Raw genomic sequence first — 21,900 nt, 5'->3', positions numbered from 1 at the left:
ATTTGTAATTTTGTTGTTTCCTTTTTTAATCTCAACAGTAAAGTGCATGAGGAACAAATCTGCATATTTTGCTGAAAGGCTTTATAAATCTATGAAGGTAAATGGCCTCATTTTTAGCATCTGAATGACCTCAACATGTCTTGTGTCTACTTTCATGTTTACTTATGTTTCCTACACAAATTAACCAAAATCAGCCTGAGATACTCAGTTCATCAAATACTTCACTGAGTGCCTGTTAATAGAAATACTAGGTAATATTTATTGAGTACTTATAATGTGATCACTATTCGTAGTGCTGTATACACATGGATTAATTTTATGCCTATCACAGCTGTGTGGGGCAAGTACTATTATTAACCTCCATTTTACAGATGAGAAAACTGAGACATAGGGAGGTGCGCAGTTTGCCCAGGGTCCTCAGTGAGGACGCAACAGAGCAGGGATACACACACTGGCAGTCTAGCTTCAGAGCCGAGGCTCCTAACCGTGCCTTATCCTCTGTGCGACACCCTTGCTGGGAACCATGGGAGGTGCAGGAGAGATCAAAAGGTAGGAAGGGGAAGGCAGATATGGGCAGAACACCGATAAGAACAAAATAGAAGGTAAGACGGTAGTCTTTTAGTTCCTATAGTTCCTATAGTCTTTTAGTTCTTATAGTTCCTATACATTTGAGGACCCAAATGTATAGGAACACAGAAAGAAGAGTATTTTTTTCCCATATTTGTTGAGGGGGTGAGGATCAGAAAAGACTATGTTAAGAAGTTGGTATCTGTGAGCAGGACTTTCAAGGAAGTTTTACATGAGGGGCTTCCATATGGGAGGAAGGGTGGCGAGGCTGGGGAGGGAAGAAGGACATTCAGGGGGAGGGATGGCAGCAGGCGAGGCAGCTGGCTGGGAATGCGGACTTTGTCTCTAGTGGCAGGGAGGGGTCTCCTCTGGTCAGAAGACAGAATGTTGGAAAGCCTTGAACACTGGTGAGGAGCAGCGTTCCACATGCTTTCTAAGGTTGTGGTAGGACATCACCAGGAGAGCCATGCAGAGATTTGCCTTGTTAAGCTAACAAAGAACACCGTCTGGAAACCAGCATGGATCTTGTTTTCTTCCTTAGGGCTTGGGCACTGATGATGACACCCTGATCAGAGTTATGATTTCCCGAGCGGAGATTGATATGATGGACATCCGGGAAAACTTCAAGAGGCTTTATGGAAAGTCTCTGTACTCCTTCATCAAGGTGGGTCACGGGAGCCCAGTCTTGGCCCAGGGGACAGCTCTGAGGAAAGAATGGGGTTCCAGCCCGGGCATTCAGACACTTCTTAGCCGCTCCCTAGCAGATAGCCTCCCCTTTAAAGATGGTACTGCGATTCAGGTATTTCCAGTTTCTCCCCTTTCACACAGATGTTTAAATCCTGGCCAGGCTAAAAGCTGGAAATGTTTGCCTTCTAAATATAGTAATTATTTTATGTTGACCCCAGACAAAGAGTATATTTTAATGAATACTTCCAACAGTGCATTTTCCCTGTCTACCTGCTTACGGGTGAAAGGGACGCAATGAAATCGGTCATCCAGAACCCTCTCCTGGGCCAGCTGAGGTCTGCGGAAAATATGGGAAAGCATGTTGCCCTGGATTGCTGCCTTTCTTTACCTAGTGGCAGCAGACTTCCCAGGACCTGGCCCAGGGGTGATGAGAAATGACTCACATCCCTCAAAACCCCTCATTACTGGGATTTTGCTTCCTGAGGAAGCCAAGAAGGGCCTTAGGAATATGAAACCAAGACACACTTCCCTAGAAGCTGGTGTTGCCTGCACAGTAAACTTCAAATCAGGATTTGATCCGTGAATTAAATATTCTGAATCCCACACATAGCCTGCAGAGTATAATTATGAGGTGGTCTGAGCTGCTGAGTTTGTTACTACGTATACAGGCATTTAGGAACTTGTTTCTATTTCTGGACCGACTATGAGGTAACCTTAGTTTGCAGAGCTGAAATATAGCTAGCTGTAGGTAAAATACTTTTAAGATTCAAGGATGACCATAAGGGAAGTTAAGGGAAAATAATATTTGTACTATATAATATAGAATTAATATCCCTTATGAAGAGCTGCTGCAAATCACAAAGAAAAGGGAAAAAAATCTGAAAAGAAAACAGGCACTTACTTCACGAAAGATGAAACACTAATGGACAATAAACGTATAGAATGTTTAATACCAATAATGTAGAATGAATTTCAAGTGAAAACAAATCACCATCTTTCACTTCATACCTTAACAAAGTTTAAAGAGATCATAGCCAGCATTGAGAAGGGCTGGAGGAAAATTCACTGTGTCTTATGGAGGGACTATAAGGTGGTCTAACCTTTCTGGGAAGCAAGTTGGCAATAAATGTTTGTCGTTTTTGTTTTAAAGATTTATTTATTTATTTGAGAGAGAAAGCATGGGTGCATGAGTCGGGGCAGGGGGTGGTAAAAGGAGAGAGAGAGAAGCAGACTCCCTGCTGAGCTCAGATCCTGATGCAGCATTTAATCTCAGGACCCCAAGATCATGACCTGAACCACAATCAAGAGTCAGTCCCTTAAATGACAGAGCCTCCAAGATGCCCTGGCAGTAAATGTTAAAAACAAAACAAAACAAAACAAAACAAAAAAACTATACCTCTTACTTAGCTATTACATGTTTAGGAATTTCTTTAGAGAAAATAACAGAATAAAAGTAGAATAAACAGAATAACAGAATAAAAGTACACGAATCCAGAGGCCAGGAGAAAATATTTGCAATATTTAGTAAGGGTTTACTATCCAGAATATATAAAGTGTTCCTACTACTCAACGAAAAAACAAACAACCCAATTTAAAAGGAGGCACCCACCAAGGAGGGCGCCTGGGTGGCTCAGTGGGTTAAAGCCTCTGCCTTCGGCTCGGGTCATGATCTCAGAGTCCCAGGATCGAGCCCCACATTGAGCCCCATATCGAGCCCCACATTGGGCTCTCGGCTCAGTGGGGAGCCCGCTTCCTTCTCTTTCTCTCTCTGCCTGTCTCTGTGCCTACTTGTAATCTCTGTCAAATAAGTAAATAAAATCTTTAAAAAAATGACAAAGGAATTGAATAGACATTTCTCCAAGGAAGATAAATGGCCAATTAGCACATGAAAAGATGCCTGACATCATTAATCATTAGGGAAATGCAAATCAATACCACAATGAAATACCACAATGAAATACCTACTAGGATGACTATAATTTTAAAAAACAAGAACAGAAAATAACAAGTGTTGGAGAGGATATGGAGAAACTATAACCTTTGTGCATTGCTGGGGTGGATGTAAAATGGTGCAGACACTGTGAAAAACAGTCTGGCACTTCCTCAAAGAGTTAAACATAAAAAATACAGTTAAACATAGAATTACCAAATGACCCAGGAATTCTGCTCCCTCCTATATACTCAGAAGAAATGAAAACAGGCACTCTAACAGATACTTATACACCAATGTAAACATTATTCATAATAGCAGAAGGCAGCAACAACCTAAGTATCCAGTAGCAGATGGATAAACAAAATGAGGTATATACATTCATAAAAAGGAATGAAGTTTCTGATACATGGATGTACCTTCAGAACATGCTAAGTGCGGGCGCCTGGGTGGCTCAGTAGGTTGAAGCCTCTGCCTTTGGCTCGGGTCATGGTCTCAGGGTCCTGGGATCAAGCCCCGCATCGGGCTCTCTGCTCAGCAGGGAGCCTGCTTCCCTTCCTCTCTCTCTGCCTGCCTCTCTGCCTACTTGTGATCTCTGTCTGTCAAATAAATAAATAAAATCTTTAAAAAAAAAAAAAAAGAACATGCTAAGTGGAATAAACCAGACAGAAGAGGACAAATACTGTATGATTCTGTGTACTTATATGAAATATTTAGAATAGGTAAATTAACAGAGACAGAAAGTAGATTAGAGGTTGCCAGGGGTGGGGGAGATAGGAAATGGAGGGGTATTGGTTAGTGGTTACAGAATTGGGGAAATGAAAAGATTTTGGAAATAGACAGTGATGATGGTTATACAACAATGTGATGTAATTAGTGTTACTGAATTACACACTAAGTGGTTAAAATGGCAAAATTTGTGATATATATATTTTAACATAATAAAAAAGACATGAACAAATCTGAATAAAATCATTTCACAAAATGTGAAAAAAATCAATAAATATTATATTTTATCATAGTATTATTTATATTTATATTACTCATGTTTATATATATATTTTTTAATATTTTGTTTATTTATTTGACAGAGAGAGAGAGATCACAGGTAGGCAGAGAGGCAGGCAGAGAGACGGGGGGAAACAGGCTCCCCATTGAGCAGAGAGCCCAAAAGTGGGGCTCAATCCCAGGACCCTGAGATCATGACCTGAGCTGATGGCAGAGGCTCAACCCACTGAGCCACCCAGATGTCCTTGTTGTTTATGTTTATATAAATTATATGGCATATACTTATAGTACATAATTTATTATGTATTATTTTTTTTTTAATTTTTATTTTTTCAGCATAACAGTATTCATTATTTTTGCACCACACCCAGTGCTCCATGCAATCCGTGCCCTCTACAATACCCACCACCTGGTGCCCCCAACCTCCCACCCCCCACCCCTTCAAAATTCTCAGATCGTTTTTCAGAGTCCATAGTCTCTCATGGTTCACCTCCCCTTCCAATTTCCCTCAACTCCCTTCTCCTCTCCATCTCCCCTTGTCCTCCATGCTATTTGTTATGCTCCACAAATAAGTGAAACCATATGATAATTGACTCTCTCTGCTTGACTTATTTCACTCAGCATAATCTCTTCCAGTCCCGTCCATGTTGCTACAAAACTTGGGTATTCATCCTTTCTTTTTTCTTTTTCTTTTTTTTTTTTACAGCTTTATAAACATATATTTTTATCCCCAGGGGTACAGGTCTGCGAATCGCCAGGTTTACACACTTCACAGCACTCACCATAGCACATACCCTCCCCAATATCCATAACCCCACCCCCCCTCTCCCAACCCCTTCCCGCCATCAACCCTCAGTTTGTTTTGTGAGATTAAGAGTCACTTATGGTTTGTCTCCCTCCCAATCCCATCTTGTTTCATTTACTCTTCTCCTACCCCCTCAACCCCCCATGTTGCATTGCCTCTCCCTCATATCAGGGAGATCATATGATAGTTGTCTTTCTCCGATTGACTTATTTCGCTAAGCATGATACCCTCTAGTTCCATCCACGTCGTCGCAAATGGCAAGATTTCATTTCTTTTGATGGCTGCATAGTATTCCATTGTGTATATATACCACATCTTCTTTATCCATTCGTCTGTAGATGGACATCTAGGTTCTTTCCATAGTTTGGCTATTGTAGACATTGCTGCTATAAACATTCGGGTGCACGTGCCCCTTCAGATCACTACGTTTGTATCTTTAGGGTAAATACCCAGCAGTGCAATTGCTGGGTCATAGGGTGGTTCTATTTTCAACATTTTGAGGAACCTCCATGCTGTTTTCCAGAGTGGTTGCACCAGCTTGCATTCCCACCAACAGTGTAGGAGGGTTCCCCTTTCTCCGCATCCTCGCCAGCATCTGTCATTTCCTGACTTGTTAATTTTAGCCATTCTGACTGGTGTGAGGTGATATCTCATGGTGGTTTTGATTTGTATTTCCCTGATGCCGAGTGATGTGGAGCACTTTTTCATGTGTCTGTTGGCCATCTGGATGTCTTCTTTGCAGAAATGTCTGTTCATGTCCTCTGCCCATTTCTTGATTGGATTATTTGTTCTTTGGGTGTTGAGTTTGCTAAGTTCTTTATAGATTTTGGACACTAGCCCTTTATCTGATATGTCATTTGCAAATATCTTCTCCCATTCTGTCAGTTGTCTTTTGGTTTTGTTCACTGTTTCCTTTGCTGTGCAAAAGCTTTTGATCTTGATAAAATCCCAAAAGTTCATTTTTGCCCTTGCTTCCCTTGCCTTTGGTGATGTTCCTAGGAAGATGTTGCTGCGGCTGAGGTCGAAGAGGTTGCTGCCTGTGTTCTCCTCGAGGATTTTAATGGATTCCTTTCTCACATTGAGATCCTTCATCCATTTTGAGTCTATTTTCGTGTGTGGTGTAAGGAAATGATCCAATTTCATTTTTCTGCATGTGGCTGTCCAATTTTCCCAACACCATTTATTGAAGAGGCTGTCTTTTTTCCATTGGACATTCTTTCCTGCTTTGTCGAAGATGAGTTGGCCATAGAGTTGAGGGTCCATTTCTGGGCTCTCTATTCTGTTCCATTGATCTATGTGTCTGTTTTTGTGCCAGTACCATGCTGTCTTGATGATGACAGCTTTGTAATAGAGCTTGAAGTCTGGAATTGTGATGCCACCAACTTTGGCTTTCTTTTTCAATATTCCTTTGGCTATTCGAGGTCTTTTCTGGTTCCATATAAATTTTAGGATTATTTGTTCCATTTCTTTGAAAAAAATGGATGGTACTTTGATAGGAATTGCATTAAATGTGTAGATTGCTTTAGGTAGCATAGACATTTTCACAATATTTATTCTTCCAATCCAGGAGCATGGAACATTTTTCCATTTCTTTGTGTCTTCCTCAATTTCTTTCATGAGTACTTTATAGTTTTCTGTGTATAGATTCTTAGTCTCTTTGGTTAGGTTTATTCCTAGGTATCTTATAGTTTTGGGTGCCATTGTAAATGGGATGGACTCCTTAATTTCTCTTTCTTCTGTCTTGTTGTTGGTGTAGAGAAATGCAACTGATTTCTGTGCATTGATTTTATATCCTGACACTTAATTCCTGTACAAGTTCTAGCAGTTTTGGAGTGGAGTCTTTTGGGTTTTCCACATATAGTATCATATCATCTGCAAAGAGTGATAGTTTGACTTCTTCTTTGCCGATTTGGATGCCTTTAATTTCCTTTTGTTGTCTGATTGCTGAGGCTAGGACTTCTAGTACTATGTTGAATAGCAGTGGTGATAACGGACATCCCTGCCGTGTTCCTGACCTTAGCGGAAAAGCTTTCAGTTTTTCTCCATTGAGAATGATATTTGCGGTGGGTTTTTCATAGATGGCTTTGATAATATTGAGGTATGTGCCCTCTATCCCTACACTTTGAAGAGTTTTGATCAGGAAGGGATGCTGTACTTTGTCAAATGCTTTTTCAGCATCTATGGAGAGTATCATATGGTTCTTGTTCTTTCTTTATTAATGTGTTGTATCACATTGATTGATTTGCGGATGTTGAACCAACCTTGCAGCCCTGGAATAAATCCCACTTGGTCGTGGTGAATAATCCTTTTAATGTACTGTTGAATCCTATTGGCTAGTATTTTGGCGAGAATTTTTGCATCTGTGTTCATCAAGGATATTGGTCTGTAGTTCTCTTTTTGTTGGGATCCTTGTCTGGTTTTGGGATCAAGGTGATGCTGGCCTCATAAAATGAGTTTGGAAGTTTTCCTTCTATTTCTATTTTTTGGAACAGTTTCAGGAGAATAGGAATTAGTTCTTCTTTAAATGTTTGGTAGAATTCCCCCAGGAAGCCGTCTGGCCCTGGGCTTTTGTTTGTTTGGAGATTTTTGATGACTGTTTCAATCTCCTTACTGGTTATGGGTCTGTTCAGGCTTTCTATTTCTTTCTGGTTCAGTTGTGGTAGTTTATATGTCTCTAGGAATGCATCCATTTCTTCCAGATTGTCAAATTTGTTGGCGTAGAGTTGCTCATAGTATGTTCTTATAATTGTCTGTATTTCTTTGGTGTTCGTTGTGATCTCTCCTCTTTCATTCATGATTTTATTTATTTGGGTCCTTTCTCTTTTCTTTTTGATAAGTCTGGCCAGGGGTTTATCAATCTTATTAATTCTTTCAAAGAACCAGCTCCTCATTTCGTTGATTTGGTCTATTGGTTTTTTTGGTTTCTATTTCATTGATTTCTGCTCTAATCTTTATGATTTCTCTTCTCCTGCTGGGTTTAGGGTTTCTTTCTTGTTCTTTCTCCAGCTCCTTTAGGTGTAGGGTTAGGTTGTATACCTGAGACCTTTCTTGTTTCTTGAGAAAGGCTTGTACCGCTATATATTTTCCTCTCAGGACTGCCTTTGTTGTGTCCCACAGATTCTGAACTGTTGTGTTTTCATTATCATTTGTTTCCATAAATTTTTTCAATTCTTCTTTAATTTCCTGGTTGACCCATTCATTCTTTAGAAGGATGCTGTTTAGTCTCCATGTATTTGGGTTCTTTCCAAATTTCCTCTTGTTATTGAGTTCTAGCTTTAGAGCATTGTGGTCTGAAAATATGCAGGGAATGATCCCAATCTTTTGATACCGGTTGAGACTTGATTTAGGACCAAGAATGTGATCTATTCTGGAGAATGTTCCATGTGCACTAGAGAAGAATGTGTATTCTGTTGCTTTGGGATGAAATGTTCTGAATATATCTGTGATGTCCATCTGGTCCAGTGTGTCATTTAAGGCCTTGATTTCCTTGTTGATCTTTTGCTTGGATGATCTGTCCATTTCAGTGAGGGGAGTGTTAAAATCCCCTACTATTATTGTATTCTTGTCGATGTGTTTCTTTGATTTTGTTATTAATTGGTTTATATAGTTGGCTGCTCCCACGTTAGGGGCATAGATATTTAAAATTGTTAGATCTTCTTGTTGGACAGTTCCTTTGAGTATGATATAGTGTCCTTCCTCATCTCTTATTATAGTCTTTGGCTTAAAATCTAATTGATCTGCTATAAGGATTGCCACTCCTGCTTTCTTCTGATGTCCATTAGCATGGTAAATTCTTTTCCACCCCCTCACTTTAAACCTGGAGGTGTCTTCGGGTTTAAGATGAGTTTCTTGTAGGCAACATATAGATGGGTTTTGTTTTTTTATCCATTCTGATACCCTGTGTCTTTTGATTGGGGCATTTAGCCCTGTATTATTATTTTTGTTAACTAATGGGATGACTCAGTTATCGAAAATTTATACAAGATAATACTATACAGGCACTAAAATGATGGGGTACAAAAATACTGACTGGCTCGGACAACATCACTATAAATATATTTACATTATATGTATATATACGTGTACACACACAACACTGGAAAAAAATAAAAATAATACATTGGGAGTGCCTGGGGGGCTCAGTCATTGAGCATCTGCCTTCAGCTCAGGTCATGGTCTTGGGTTGGGCTCCCTGCTCAGCAGGAAGCCCGCTCTCCCTCTCCCACTCCCCCCACTTGTGTTCTTTCTCTTGCTGTGATTCTGTCAGGTAAGTAAATAAAATCTAAAAAAAAAAAAAAAAAGAATACATTGCCCATTTAATAACAGTTGTCAGAAGGACCAGAACAGATATACAAAATACATCAATAATAGAAAAAATGACAGGGATGCCTGGGTGGCTCAGTGGGTTAAGTATCTGCCTTGGGTTCTGATCATGATCGCAGGGTCCTGGGATCCCATCCCGAGTTAGGCTCTTTGCTCATCAGGGAGCCTGCTTCTGCCTCTCCCTCTGCCTGCTACTCCCCCCGCTTGTGTGCCCTCTCTCTCTCTCCAACAAATAAATACAACCTTAAAAAAAGAGAGAAAATGACAGAAGTAAGACAAAAATGTGAGTTATAAATAAGCCCTCAGATTATATAAAAATGTAAAATCCTAGTCTGTGCTGTTTATCAGGAACAACTAAACCACAGTGACAAGTAACCAGCTTAAAGTAAAGGCAGCTGTTATTTGACAATATAGAAAAGAAAGCAGGGATTATACTATCAGGAAAAAGAAGAATTTAAGGAGAAAAAGCATTAAATAGGGAAAAAATGGATCACTTTATATTAAGATAGTCAACTGTTCACAACAACAATTAAATTGTCATGAAACTTTAGGTGTCAAACAAGTATTGCATTCAAATCTATAAATAAGAAATTTGAAGCTCCAAAAGAAGATATTGATGGCAATAGTATGCCAGATAGTGTTTAACACATCCTATTCTTTGGCAGATTGACGAGGCAAAGCATAAAGAAGGATATATTAAGATTTATTTCAATAGATTTATATATCAAACTTTGAATCCTATAGACAGAGATTCCCTCTTTTATTTATTTATTTTTTTAAAGATTTTATTTATTTGAGAGGGAGAGAGAGAGCACACAAGCTTAACTGACAGAGCTGCCCAGATACCCCATCTTCCTTCCTTCTCCTCCTCTTCCTCCCTCCTCCTCCTGCCCCCTCCCTCCTCCCCCTCCTCCCCCTCCACCCCACCCTCCTACTTCTTCCTCTTCTTCTTCAGATATATTTACTTATTTTAGAGAGAGAGTGCAAGAGGGAGAGGGAGAAAGAGAGAATCTCAAGCTGACTCCCGCTGCGCACAGAGCCCAGGGCTGGGCTCAGTTTCACAACTGTGAGATCATGAGCTGAGCGGAAACTGAGAGACCCTTAACTATCCCACCCAACCAGCCACCTCGAGATTCCCTCTTTTCTAGTGCCCATGAAGCACAAACATGAATTGATCTATCAATTAGAGCATAAAAAATTATATGTACAAATTATGACACCTTTCTGGAAGGCTATTTTCCAACACATATTGAAAGGCTTAAGAGAATGCATGACCATTAATGTGGTAATATCCATTTTATGAAAATTTATCTTGACTAGATCATCAAGAAGTGCACAAAAATTTAACTATGATTGCTCATTGCCGCAGTATTTATAGTAGTGAAAAACTGGAAACAACAAATACCTAACAATGGGGGAGGGTGGCCAAATAAATTATTTTATCTGTATATGATGGAATTCCTTTTAACCATTAAAGAATAATGTTGTAGAAGAATATTTAATAAATTAAAATAGGGAAATAGTCTGAATTGTGTAAAAAAAAAGCAGAATACAGAACACTATAGGCCTGTCACACAGGAACCTATATACATGGAAAAAGTCCCGAAGGATATGCACACACCAAATTGTTAAGAATAGTAATCTCTGGACGGTGTAATTCGGATTTTTATGTTCTTCTTTTTCGTCTTTTTAAAATTTTTAAAAAATATTTTATTTATTTATTTATTTAGTTGACAGAGAGCGAGCACAAGTAGGGAGAGCAACAGGCAAAGGGAGAGGGAGAAGCGGGTTCCTCTCTGAGCAGGGAGCCCAGTGCAGAGCTCAATCCCAGGACCCTGGGATCATGACCTGAGCTGAAGACATATGCTTAACCAGCTGAGCCACCCAGGCGCCCCTTCTTTTAGGTCTTTATTCTTTACATTGAACATGTATTATTTTTGCAATGAAAGAATTAAAAAAATTTTTTTTGAAAATTTTATTTATTTATTTGACAGAGATCACAAGTAGGCAGAGAGAGAAGGGGAGGCAGGCTCCCTGCTGAGCAGAGAGCCCGATTCAGGGCTGGATCCCAGGATCCTGAGATCATGACCTGAGCCAAAGGCAGAGGTTCAACCCACTGAGCCACCCAGATGCCCCACAGAAGTTGTTTTTAAAAAAACACCTCTCGGGCACCTGGGTGGCTCAGTGGATTAAGCCGCTGCCTTCGGCTCAGGTCATGATCTCAGGGTCCTGGAATCGAGTCCCGCATCGGGCTCCCTGCTCAGCAGGGTACCTGCTTCCCTCTCTCTCTCTCTGCCTGCCTCTCCGTCTACTTGTGATCTCTCTCTGTCAAATAAATAAATAAATAAAATCTTTAAAAAACAAACAAACAAACAAACAAAAAACACCTCTCTGAGAAAAAACCAGACAAGATTGAGAAAGTTAACACAGATGACTCTGAGCTGTGTATTCCCTGTTGAAACCCGTTTATCTGACTGTACCTTCGCTTTGCTTGCCCCCAGGGAGACACATCTGGAGACTACAGGAAGGTACTGCTCATTCTCTGTGGAGGAGATGATTAAAATAAAATCCAAGGATAGGAGGATTCCCAGCACTTTGGATTTCTTCTTTTAAGTTCATTTTTCTACACTGCTATTAACATTATCTCAGAATGCTTATTTCCAATTAAAACGCCTACGGATGCTTCCTAGGATATAGACTGACTATGTTACTATTCATCTATAATTACTCATTATGATGCTTTAAAGCTGTACTTGCATTTCAAAGCTTATAAAACCTAAAAGGAGATTTAAAATTAAAAATAAAAATGTATTCCATGGTTTTTTAACAGATATCTTCCTCATCTGTATTTCTCAGAAATTGGAATGTATTAAATTTATGTCATGGTTTTGATGAAAAACTGTTAAAGCAGAAGACTGAAAGACTGTCTTAAAATCAAAGTATTTTCAAATACTTTGTATTTGAAAGGCCAGTAATTTCTTGACTAGTTTTAGCCTTTAATTAGCTAAATTTAGCCTTTAATTACTAAGGCTAGTAATTTCTACTAGTAATTTCTTGATTTGAAATTGTGAGCATCTAGTTCATAGGAATATCCATCCAATTTGCTATTTTACATGGTCATACTTTGAAGACATCTAATACTCTCCTTTGTTTAGATTTTGTCTGCACTGTTAGTTGATCTCTACGGGAGACTTCCTTCCTCACATCTTATATTAAGATTATTTACTCTCTCCAGGTTGAAGTATACCAAAATCAGCCACTTGTCTGAACAAATTAAATTCTTAGTGTGGTTATACAGATCATATATATGCGGTTAGCAAATATAAATGCTGAACATTCCACAATATCATGGTTAATATCTTAATCAAACTGGAAGATGAATGGGAAAAAAATTAAGTGTCCAACTAGGTATTATTTTGGTGATGGGTGTAATGTTCTGAATTTACTTTCACTTAAAGGAATTTTTTGTGCTAAAAATGATTTTTAAAGTATTTTTCAATTTTGTTGATTTGTACTAATTTACATTTGCATTGTGCCTTTCAACTCTAGAATTATTCTGAAGTTGTACTTGATTTTATTCCAAAGTTCAGTTTGTATACAACATGGAAAAATAATTTTAATAAAACATGTTATCTTTAAAATGAGGTATATTCTTTCTCTGACTTTTCTACTATCTTTAAAAAACTTGTGTTACTTAGTTTCTATTAGAAACTACAACATTAAGAAAAAACAATATATTTAGTCTTATGTACACTTATTGCTATAAAACTAGTGTTCACATATACCAAACACTACTTAATGGTATAAAATAATGTATTAATTTTTTCTCCAGAAATGAGTGATGCTCCTTGTTCTACTAAATAGAACATTTGTATTTAGTAAGAATAATTGTCTTCTTTGTTCATTCTATAGTATCTATTGTATTTTGATGGATGAAATATAAAGATATTTTTTCAATTTGTTTCTACTGCCCATTATAAATGCTTGAGTTACTGGTGAAGACTACTTGTATGACTGCTTAGTCATTCCGATTAATTATAGGAAACATTACTTATGCTTTGAAACCTACCTAGAAAAGTATGGGATCTCCAACTTTTTCTTTGGAAGCATTACAAATTTTTGGTAGTTTTATCTTTAAATTATATATATAACTTAGCCAAATTTTTCATACAAATTGCATTTGTTGACTGGAAGCAGGATAAGGCCACCTTGGAGAAATGTTTGTTTATTGTCAGAAACAAGCATAACTCTGGAATATAATTATGAGGCAACTTTTTATCTCCCATTGTTCATTTATTCATGGGCCTATCTCCTGGCTTTAGATGGAAATTGAGTCAGAGGATAGAGCTGGGACTTTTCTGGCCACTCTTAGGTTTTAAAAAGTCCTACTGTGCAGTCCCTTAAGGTCATTCTAGCAATTAATATGTCTAGTCAAAATTTCAAACTTGATTTACAGTTGAGGCTTCTTCCCTTGTTTAGCTCTGGCCTATTGCCAGCAGGAATAAAGAATAAGAATAAAGAATAAGGTGGACTTCCCTTCTTTCTCTACCTTAGTTTCCTTCCACACCCAGCCCAAACTTCGCCAGTGTTGTAGCAGGAGGGAGCAGTGTTGTAAACAGGAGGGGGGAAGGTCTTACCTGACTGTTGTAGAGAATCAACACTGTTTAACAAAGGCAAGTATTTAACGCTGATTTTTAGGGGTATTCTTCTGGGTTCCTTTATCAACCTCATCACAAGGGAACTACTCTTCTGTTCCTTTCGCAAGGCAAATGTATTCTCCTTTTCCAGCCCCTAAGAACGCAACACCCACAAGTGTTCTTTGCTGAAGTCAGTGTGTCCTTCCACCCAGTTCTCTAGGACAGAATCCAAGATGATCCCAGGCTGGCTATCTTCTGGTGGCCCACACTTCTTCCATGGGAAACACTTGCACATCCTTTATGCTGACAAATTCTGGGCACAAACACTGATCCCCTTGCTGCGGACATTCTCTGTCCCTCTCCTCCCCACCCCCCACCAACTTGCGTCAGCCAGCCTCTACCTTTCAAATTTCTCAGGAATGAGTCAGACACCCGTCCACTGGGGCCCCAACTACACATACTGCTGATGGGAGTATAAATTGGCAGAATCATTTCAGAGAACAATTTGGCAATAGCTAATAAGGTTGTAAAGTTCCTAGGGAATCCACTTCTAGGAATTTACTTGGTGAATCTTTGCACATGGTGTTAATTGCTACTCTATAAGAACATTAAAGTAGAAGCAACCTAACTCCCTCACGGTAAACAAATTGTGGGTTAGTGACACAACGAACAGTGAAGATTAACTGGAGATTTGTCAACTGGATAAGTCTTGAAAGTATAATTTTGAGAAAGGAGAAAGGTGCAGAATGATAGGTACAGTATGATTCCATTTAATTACATACCTAAATGTTCTAAGGAACGTATTTACTTACCGGTATAAGAACATTGCATGGGAAAAATGATTCACACTATTCTTAGGGAGTGGTTACGGCGGAGGAGAGACAGACTGAGATGGAGGAGGATCTCGTTTTCTATTCTATTTAAAAGAATGAAAGCAATTTTAATTTTAAATTCCATCATACTTGTGGGTCCAAAGGTGTTTACCGTGTTGCTCTGAGTAATTCATTGCAAATACTTTATTTAAAAAGTAGCAGAAGGGAGTCAGGGAGTGAAAGCTGGCTGTCCAGAGTCCATAGCAACTGCTGTACACTCCAGGCAGACAGCTGTAAATTTTGTTCGGGCCTCCCGAAGGCACTGTAAGCCCTGCGGGTCCCAGTACCAGACCCTATCCAGACGTTCCACTGCCGCTAGGAGAGAAGGTAAGGAGTACAGGGAACACTTGCCATAACCCGTCTAGGGCAGCAGAAGGCTGATGTTTAAGAAACACGACAGCCTAGCAAACTCCACATTACAGGGCCTCCTCCCTGAGTAAGCCGTGCCAAATCTCTGCAAGGCGTGATCCCAGCGAGTGGTGAGCTCTTCTAAGGAAGAGTCCAAACAGCACCGTCCTTTTTGTCCCTTGCCTAGCACAGAGCCTTCTAGGTTAGGTATTCGGAACTCAAGGAACCTTTGCAGAGTGAATCAATGAGGGGGGAAGGGGCTCCCGGTCGGGCCAATACAAGGGGGTGTGTGGAATAAGGCTAACATCTAGGTTGGCCCCAAAGTTCCCGGTAGTGTGAGACCAAGCTGACAGCACGACAGCAAGCGCCTACGCGATTGCCGGTTCCAGCGCGCCGGGTACTTTTCGGCGCAGCCCCACCACCACGCACGCTCGCCTTTCCCCGCCCCTTCCGGAGGCTCGCCGCGCGCAGGCGCCCTCCCGTTCGCGCTTTGTTGCGAAAGCGAGGGGGCGAGGTCCTGCGGTCCCGGCGCGCCGCGCGCATAGGCGCTGCGGGCGGGGCGGAGGATGGAGGCGGTAGCGTCCGCTGCAACGGTTGGGGCTGCGCGTGAGAAGGTGGCGGTATAGGCGCCCGGGCTGGGTGGAGGCCAGTGACGGCCGGGGCATGGCGGGAGACGGTCGCCGTTGGGCTCCCTGAGGTGCGCTCTCTGAAGTCCCGGGGAGCCGTGGTCCATGGGCTCGCTGAGCAGCCGAGTGCTGCGCCATCCGGGGCGAGCCCGAGCCCAGCAGGAGACGGGTTCTGGGGCGGGGGGCTCTACTCGCAGGCCGGAGGCTGGCGGCGATGCGGCCGGCCACGGCTTCTGTTACTGCCCGGGCAGCCGCAAGCGCAAGCGGAGCAGCGGGGCCTTCTGCTACTGTCACCCCGACTCTGAGACAGACGAGGATGAGGAGGAAGGGGACGAGCAGCAGCGGCTCCTCAACACCCCGCGCAGGTACGTGGAGGGACGCGTCCGCACCTGTTGGGCGGTTCCAGGGCCGCGCCTGCGGACCAGCCCGGCGCCGGCTGCACTTGGGCTGCGGTGCTGGCCAGAGGGTGAGGACCAGATGCGCCCTTGACCGGGAAGCGTGGGAGCCAGCCCGATGCGCGGCGGATGGGGAGCGCCTTAGGAGACGCCTGGCGTTCTGGATTATAAACCACAGACGCTGCCCGAGTGGCATTAGAGCCCCAGGATGAGACTGGTAAACGCCAAGCCTCATTAAACCTTAGACTGGAACGGCTGGCTGGCCTTTGTCCTCTGAGTGGGTGGCAGGAGAATGAGTTGTTTTGCATCCGGTTACCTTAAGGCCCCCCCCCCCCCCCCCGCTGTCGTCCACCAGTGTAAAGGGAAGTGATCACATACACGAGGAGTTCTCTTTAACTGTAAAGGCGAAGTTTATCAATACTGTACATGTGTTCCTTACCAGGAACAAAGTCTTTCAGAGTCTCCAGTACTTGAACGTTGACCGTGGATGTGTGTCAGTCAGTGCTGCAACTTGCTTAACCTTTTTTCAAAGAGTTGAAAAACAGGGTGTTTACTTGTGAATTAGAAAATCAGAATGTAGCTTATGCGTAGCATGTTTTCGCATAAAGCAATCTGGTTGCCTTTTTTTTTTTTAAGATAATCAGTGGGGTCACATAAATGTAATTTATTAAATGAAATTTTAGAAAAAGATTTTTAAAACTTTGCTACACAAGTGTAACTTATCTATTGTAAAATAAAAGTATTATGGATTATGTCCGTTAATAGTTTGATATCTAAACAATCTTTCATGAGTTTTGTATATGAATGCTTGTATTTATTTACAAAAATGAACACCACCTTCACTTCCCCCCTCCCCCTTTGTCCCCACCACCTTTTTGGAGAGTCAGTCTAATATAAGGAGCTCAGATTCTGAGTTCTAGTCTGGATTCTGTGCTTAATAGCTTTAATTCCTCATAAGTAAAATGGAGTTGATAATACTTGGCTTTTAGGGTTTGATGAATACTAGATTGTGTATAATGCACGGTGCCTGGTGTCGAGGCACTCAGTAAATATTATGTTTCCTTGATTATTTGGCACCCTTTATCATTATAAAATGTCTCTTTGTCCCTAGTAAATTTCCATTATTACTTTCTTTTGATAAGAGTTTAAAAGGTACATCTTTTCCATTTTTCTTTTCTTTTCTTTTTTTTTTTTTTTAGATTTTATTTATTTATTTGACAGACCGAGATCACAGGTAGGCAGAGAGGCCGGCAGAGCGAGGAAGGGAAGCAGGCTCCCTGCTGAGCAGAGAGCCCAGATGTGGGGCTAGATCCCAGGACCCTGGGATCATGACCTGAGCCGAAGGCAGAGGCTTTAACCCGCTGATCCACCCAGGCGCCCCTCCATTTTTCTTTTTTACCTGTATCTTTATAATAGATATCTTGGAGAGAGCATGTAATTGGGTCTTTTTTTTTTTAATCCATTAGGATAATCTCTGCCATTTAATTATTTTTTAGACCACTTATATTTAATGTCATTATTGAAATCTATGTCAGGGTCCATTCAAAAGAGAAATTATACTGTAATTTGAACAGGGAAATTTTAATATAACCATTATTTGCAAGTAATGGGGAATTAACTACTGAAGGTAAACTATTGCGGTAAAGAGATCTCTAAAAATATACAGGAATAGAGGATTTAAAGGTGCAATCACAACTTCTCAGACTGAAACAGAATACCCAAGAAAGAAACAAATTTGGAATATAGCCATCTTTCCCCACCTGAGATTCAGATATTGGAGATGGTGTGGCTATAGCCCACACTAGACGGTAGAAAAGTATTGCTGTGATGTGGTAGGCCAAGGCGGGCAAGCAGGGAGCTGCCTGTTGGGATGTCAAGAAACTTGCCTGGAGCCTGTCTGGCCCACAGAGCCAAAAATATTTACTGTCCAGACCTTTATAGAAAAGCTTTGCCAACCCCTGAACTACACGAGTGGGATAGAATGGAAAGTCTTTAAAGCAAACGCTTATTAGAAAATACATGGAGAATTTAGTATGTTTTGTTATCAGTGGAAGAGGCCTGGCTATTCAGCCTGGCATGGATGAGGAGTGTAAGAAAATATTAGAAGACCTAGAATAATGTGTGTTGGCACCAGTTATGCTCCCTGAGGTTGTCTCATGCACTCTGCCATCTCAACCAACTACACCATGAGAAACTGTGGCTTCCAAGCCAACCTTCCACTTCATTCACACCTTTTGACAACTCTATTTTTTGCTTTTACATTAAATAACTATTAAAACTCAGCTGTTCTGGGGGCGCCTGGGTGGCTCAGTGGGTTGGGCCGCTGCCTTCGGCTCGGGTCGTGATCCCAGGTCCTGGGTTCGAGCCCCGCGTCGGGCTTTCTGCTCAGCAGGGAGCCTGCTTCCTCCTATCTCTGCCTGCCTCTCTGCCTGCTTGTGATTTCTCTCTGTCAAATAAATAAATAAAATCTTTAAAAAAAAAATCTAAAAAAAAAAAACAAAAAAACAAAAAAACAAAAAAAACTCAGCTGTTCTGTACCCAGATCTTGTGTGTTTGCTGTGCCTAGACTGTCTTTAAATTTTGAAACCAGTAAACAGTATTTGTTGTTAGAATTATGTAAATACTTTTCACCTCAAAGTCAAATAGTGTGATAGGATTATAAATGATACTTCCTGGGTGCAGTGTCACAACTCCTTGTTTTTCTATTGGAGACATTTTCTAACCTCACATTTAAGTGCCATCTTTTTTCTACGTTCCATCAGGTGCTCAAATTCAGGCCCTGTTTTCATTTGTATCTTACTGCAATAGTTCCCTTTTTTGTTTTGCTTTTTCATTTTCCTAGTTTCTAGCTGCCTCCCCCCTTCTCACCATTGACAAAAGAGTAATATTCCTTCATAATATATTCAGGTTTTCCTATCTTTCCAAACATAGTTTCATGGTGTTCTCCTCCAAACCCAAGACCCCTGCTCTTGAGTCCCTTCATCTTCCTGTTCCATTCTGGATCCATGGCTCTCCAGGTCTGAGCTTATCCTGGGACTTAATTTTACCACATCTCTAGGATTGGATCTACTGTTTTCTGTAGCCTGCGTCTTTTTCTTTCTCAGCCATTTTAGAGAACTGCATCCTCATGTATCTTCCTCAGAAAGATGCAAAAGGAGGTAATTCAGGCTTATCTAAATGTAAATTTAGACTTTCACCTTATTCATCCTTTGAGTGTAGATATCTAAAATAACTTCATATATAACTTCATACCGTTGATGATACTACTTCATTGTCTTCTAGCCTACAGTGTGGATGAGAAATTGGATTCTGGTCTAATTCTTTTTTCTGTGCAGGTGACCTTTTTTCCTCTGGAAATTTTGGAATTTTTTTCTTTGGTATTTTGGAATTTAACTAGAATGTGCTTAAGTGTGGGTTTTTTAATGCCTCAATACTTGGTTGATCCTTACAATCTGGAGACTAGTTTGGAGAAATTTTCTTCCATTAATCTCTTCCATGATTTCCTTTTTCCTATTATCTTTGTTTTCTCTTTCTTGGACTCCTCTTAACCAGATTCTGGGTTTCTTGGAGTCTACCTCTTTCTCTTTTCTTTTTTTTTTCCTTTTTAGTTTTTTGTTTTGTTTTGTTTTGTTTTGTTTTATATTCTGGGAAATTTCCTTAACTTTCTCAATCAGCCTCTGTTTTGGCTTTGTAATTTCAGTAACCATGTTTTTAGTCTCTAAGAGCTCTTTTTTCCCTTGTTTCCTTTATCATAGTGTCCTGTTGTTTTATAAATGTAGTAATCTCAGATATTTAGCTACACCAATTTTAGTGTTTTAAGTTCTCTCTTCCCTGAATTAATATATTTCCTCTGGGGCCAGTTTCTCTCTTTTTAATAGTCCTTAGTGCTCCTAATTCTCTTCATGTTGTGTCATCCTTGCTTGTCTTTTATATTTAAGAATGAAAAACGTGTGTGTGTGTGTGTTTTAATTGAGTAAACCTATTTCTACTAAGCCTTCCCTTTAAGTAGGAAGACCGGCTACTAAATTGGGTGATGGGGTGAGTGAGTTTGTTTAGAGCAGAGATTCCCAGACTTTTTTTGTTCATAGCACCCTTAGTGGCTCAGCAATTTTTTCCATGGTTCCTCTGGTCCTAAAGTAGTATCTCAGAGTTAGGTTCAAACTACTGCTTAATAGTAGTAGATAGCATGGTATCTGAAAGATGCGTTGCTGCCCTCGAATATAAAATATTCTACACGCATCCCTGAGTTTGGTTTGGTGCTCCAAGTGCTTCGACACATAGTTTGGGGATCATGATTCAGGGTGAATGTGTTAAGAGCTCACAGACTACAGATTTCTCAAACACCAGAATGAGGATTGCTTTGTCGGGTGCCAACACCTACACTAAAATCTTGGCTTTTCCTGAGAGATTTGTCCTCTCCTCCTTAGAAGAGCCTTGGAATCTTTATGCCTGAGTTATCTGTACTCTGTTTGTCTGTATTCTTTGTTCATACACTGTGGAAGAAGCCATTAAAGGAACACGTTTCCCCATTTTCAGCCTCACTTTTACCCTTTTGCTTCTCCTGAGACCCCTCCCCTCAACCCACACAGGCTTCTGAAGGGCAGATGGGCTTCAGCCTCCATCCTAGACCTTCATGATGCATTCCAGGCTGTGGCTTCTGCTGCTCTTTTCTATGCCATTTTATTTTCTAACCTCCAGATCCATCGAATTCTCTCATCAGGTGATAAGCCCACCCTTACTTTCTGCTGTTGTGGGCTTAATCCTTTCTGTACTTTTAATCTTTTATGTAATTTGGGGATGGTGCCATCGGGAACTGGAAACTATATTGCCCCACTTATTTCTCACAGTAACCCAGTAAGGTGGTTACTACTAATATCCTCTTTATATCTGGGGTAACTGAGCTATGGTGGAGCTGGGACTCAAACCCAAGTCTCTCCACCACCAAAGCATGTGCTCTTTTTACTGTCTGTTGGGAAGACTTGTCAAACACATTGGTTCAAAACATCATCTGAAACACTTCATTTTCTTAAAGATTAAAATTTTTTAACTACCAAGAAAACTTGTCAGGATTGGCCAGGAATATAAAAAGGTATTCATCGGCCTCTGCCTAGGGCTTTTCTTATTTATTGGACCATCTTGAGCAATGATTATCAGACTTTAAAAAATATATAATTCGTCTTTTAAATGAAATCTTAACGCAGAAATCCCTAAGTTGTGATGCTGTTCTAGTTGAAATTAGGTGAGGATGCCCAGGGTTTGTTCCCCAGCTCTCTCTGGTGGCCCTGAAGACACTTCTCCATTGAGCATAGTTTTGAAAACCTTTGATGTAAGGCTGAAAATTATTGGTCTAATGGGGAAGAAGTGTTGTTTAACTAGTTTAAAATGGTTTGGTACCAAAATAAGATTAAATCTAAATTATTCTAAAAATTACTTGGGTAGGTAAAACTTTTACTCTTGTTCTCCGTTTTGTAGTTGCATAGAAGTAGCATTGCAGTTGTATTAAGATCCTCCATAGTACTGTTCTCTAAACGAGGAAGTAAGCAAAAATCACTGTGCTGATCTACAGGTAATTCACTTAGTTCAACAATCACGAATTGCAAAAATGGTGCATAGTGAAAAGTCGCATGTACATGTTGTCCCATCTAGCCACTATGAACCCTCTTAGGAATAGAGTACCCTATTAGATAACTACTGTTATTAGT

At 40.5% G+C, this 21,900-nt stretch overlaps 2 protein-coding genes across 3 annotated transcripts in view; both read left to right on the top strand.

Annotated features, from left to right (window-relative positions):
- ANXA4 (annexin A4) overlaps positions 1-12,964 on the top strand; it is a 76,642-nt gene extending 63,678 nt beyond the window's left edge. For both annotated transcript variants that reach the window (XM_047745444.1, XM_047745443.1), the window contains 3 exons: positions 39-97; positions 1,109-1,231; positions 11,822-12,964. In XM_047745444.1, the coding sequence (XP_047601400.1) occupies positions 39-97; positions 1,109-1,231; positions 11,822-11,881 (242 nt within the window). In that variant the 3' untranslated portion in view covers positions 11,882-12,964. The remainder of the gene's footprint in view (positions 1-38; positions 98-1,108; positions 1,232-11,821) is intronic.
- Positions 12,965-15,672: 2,708 nt separating this feature from the next.
- Positions 15,673-21,900, top strand: part of GMCL1 (germ cell-less 1, spermatogenesis associated) — a 40,011-nt gene continuing 33,783 nt past the window's right edge. The window contains exon 1 of the mRNA XM_047746076.1: positions 15,673-16,168. Within this exon, the coding sequence (XP_047602032.1) occupies positions 15,909-16,168 (260 nt within the window). The 5' untranslated portion in view covers positions 15,673-15,908. The remainder of the gene's footprint in view (positions 16,169-21,900) is intronic.

This window comes from Lutra lutra, chromosome 9, assembly GCF_902655055.1.
Source record: "Lutra lutra chromosome 9, mLutLut1.2, whole genome shotgun sequence".
NCBI classification, from domain to species: domain Eukaryota; kingdom Metazoa; phylum Chordata; class Mammalia; order Carnivora; family Mustelidae; genus Lutra; species Lutra lutra.
This window is presented reverse-complemented; position numbering and strand designations above follow the sequence as displayed.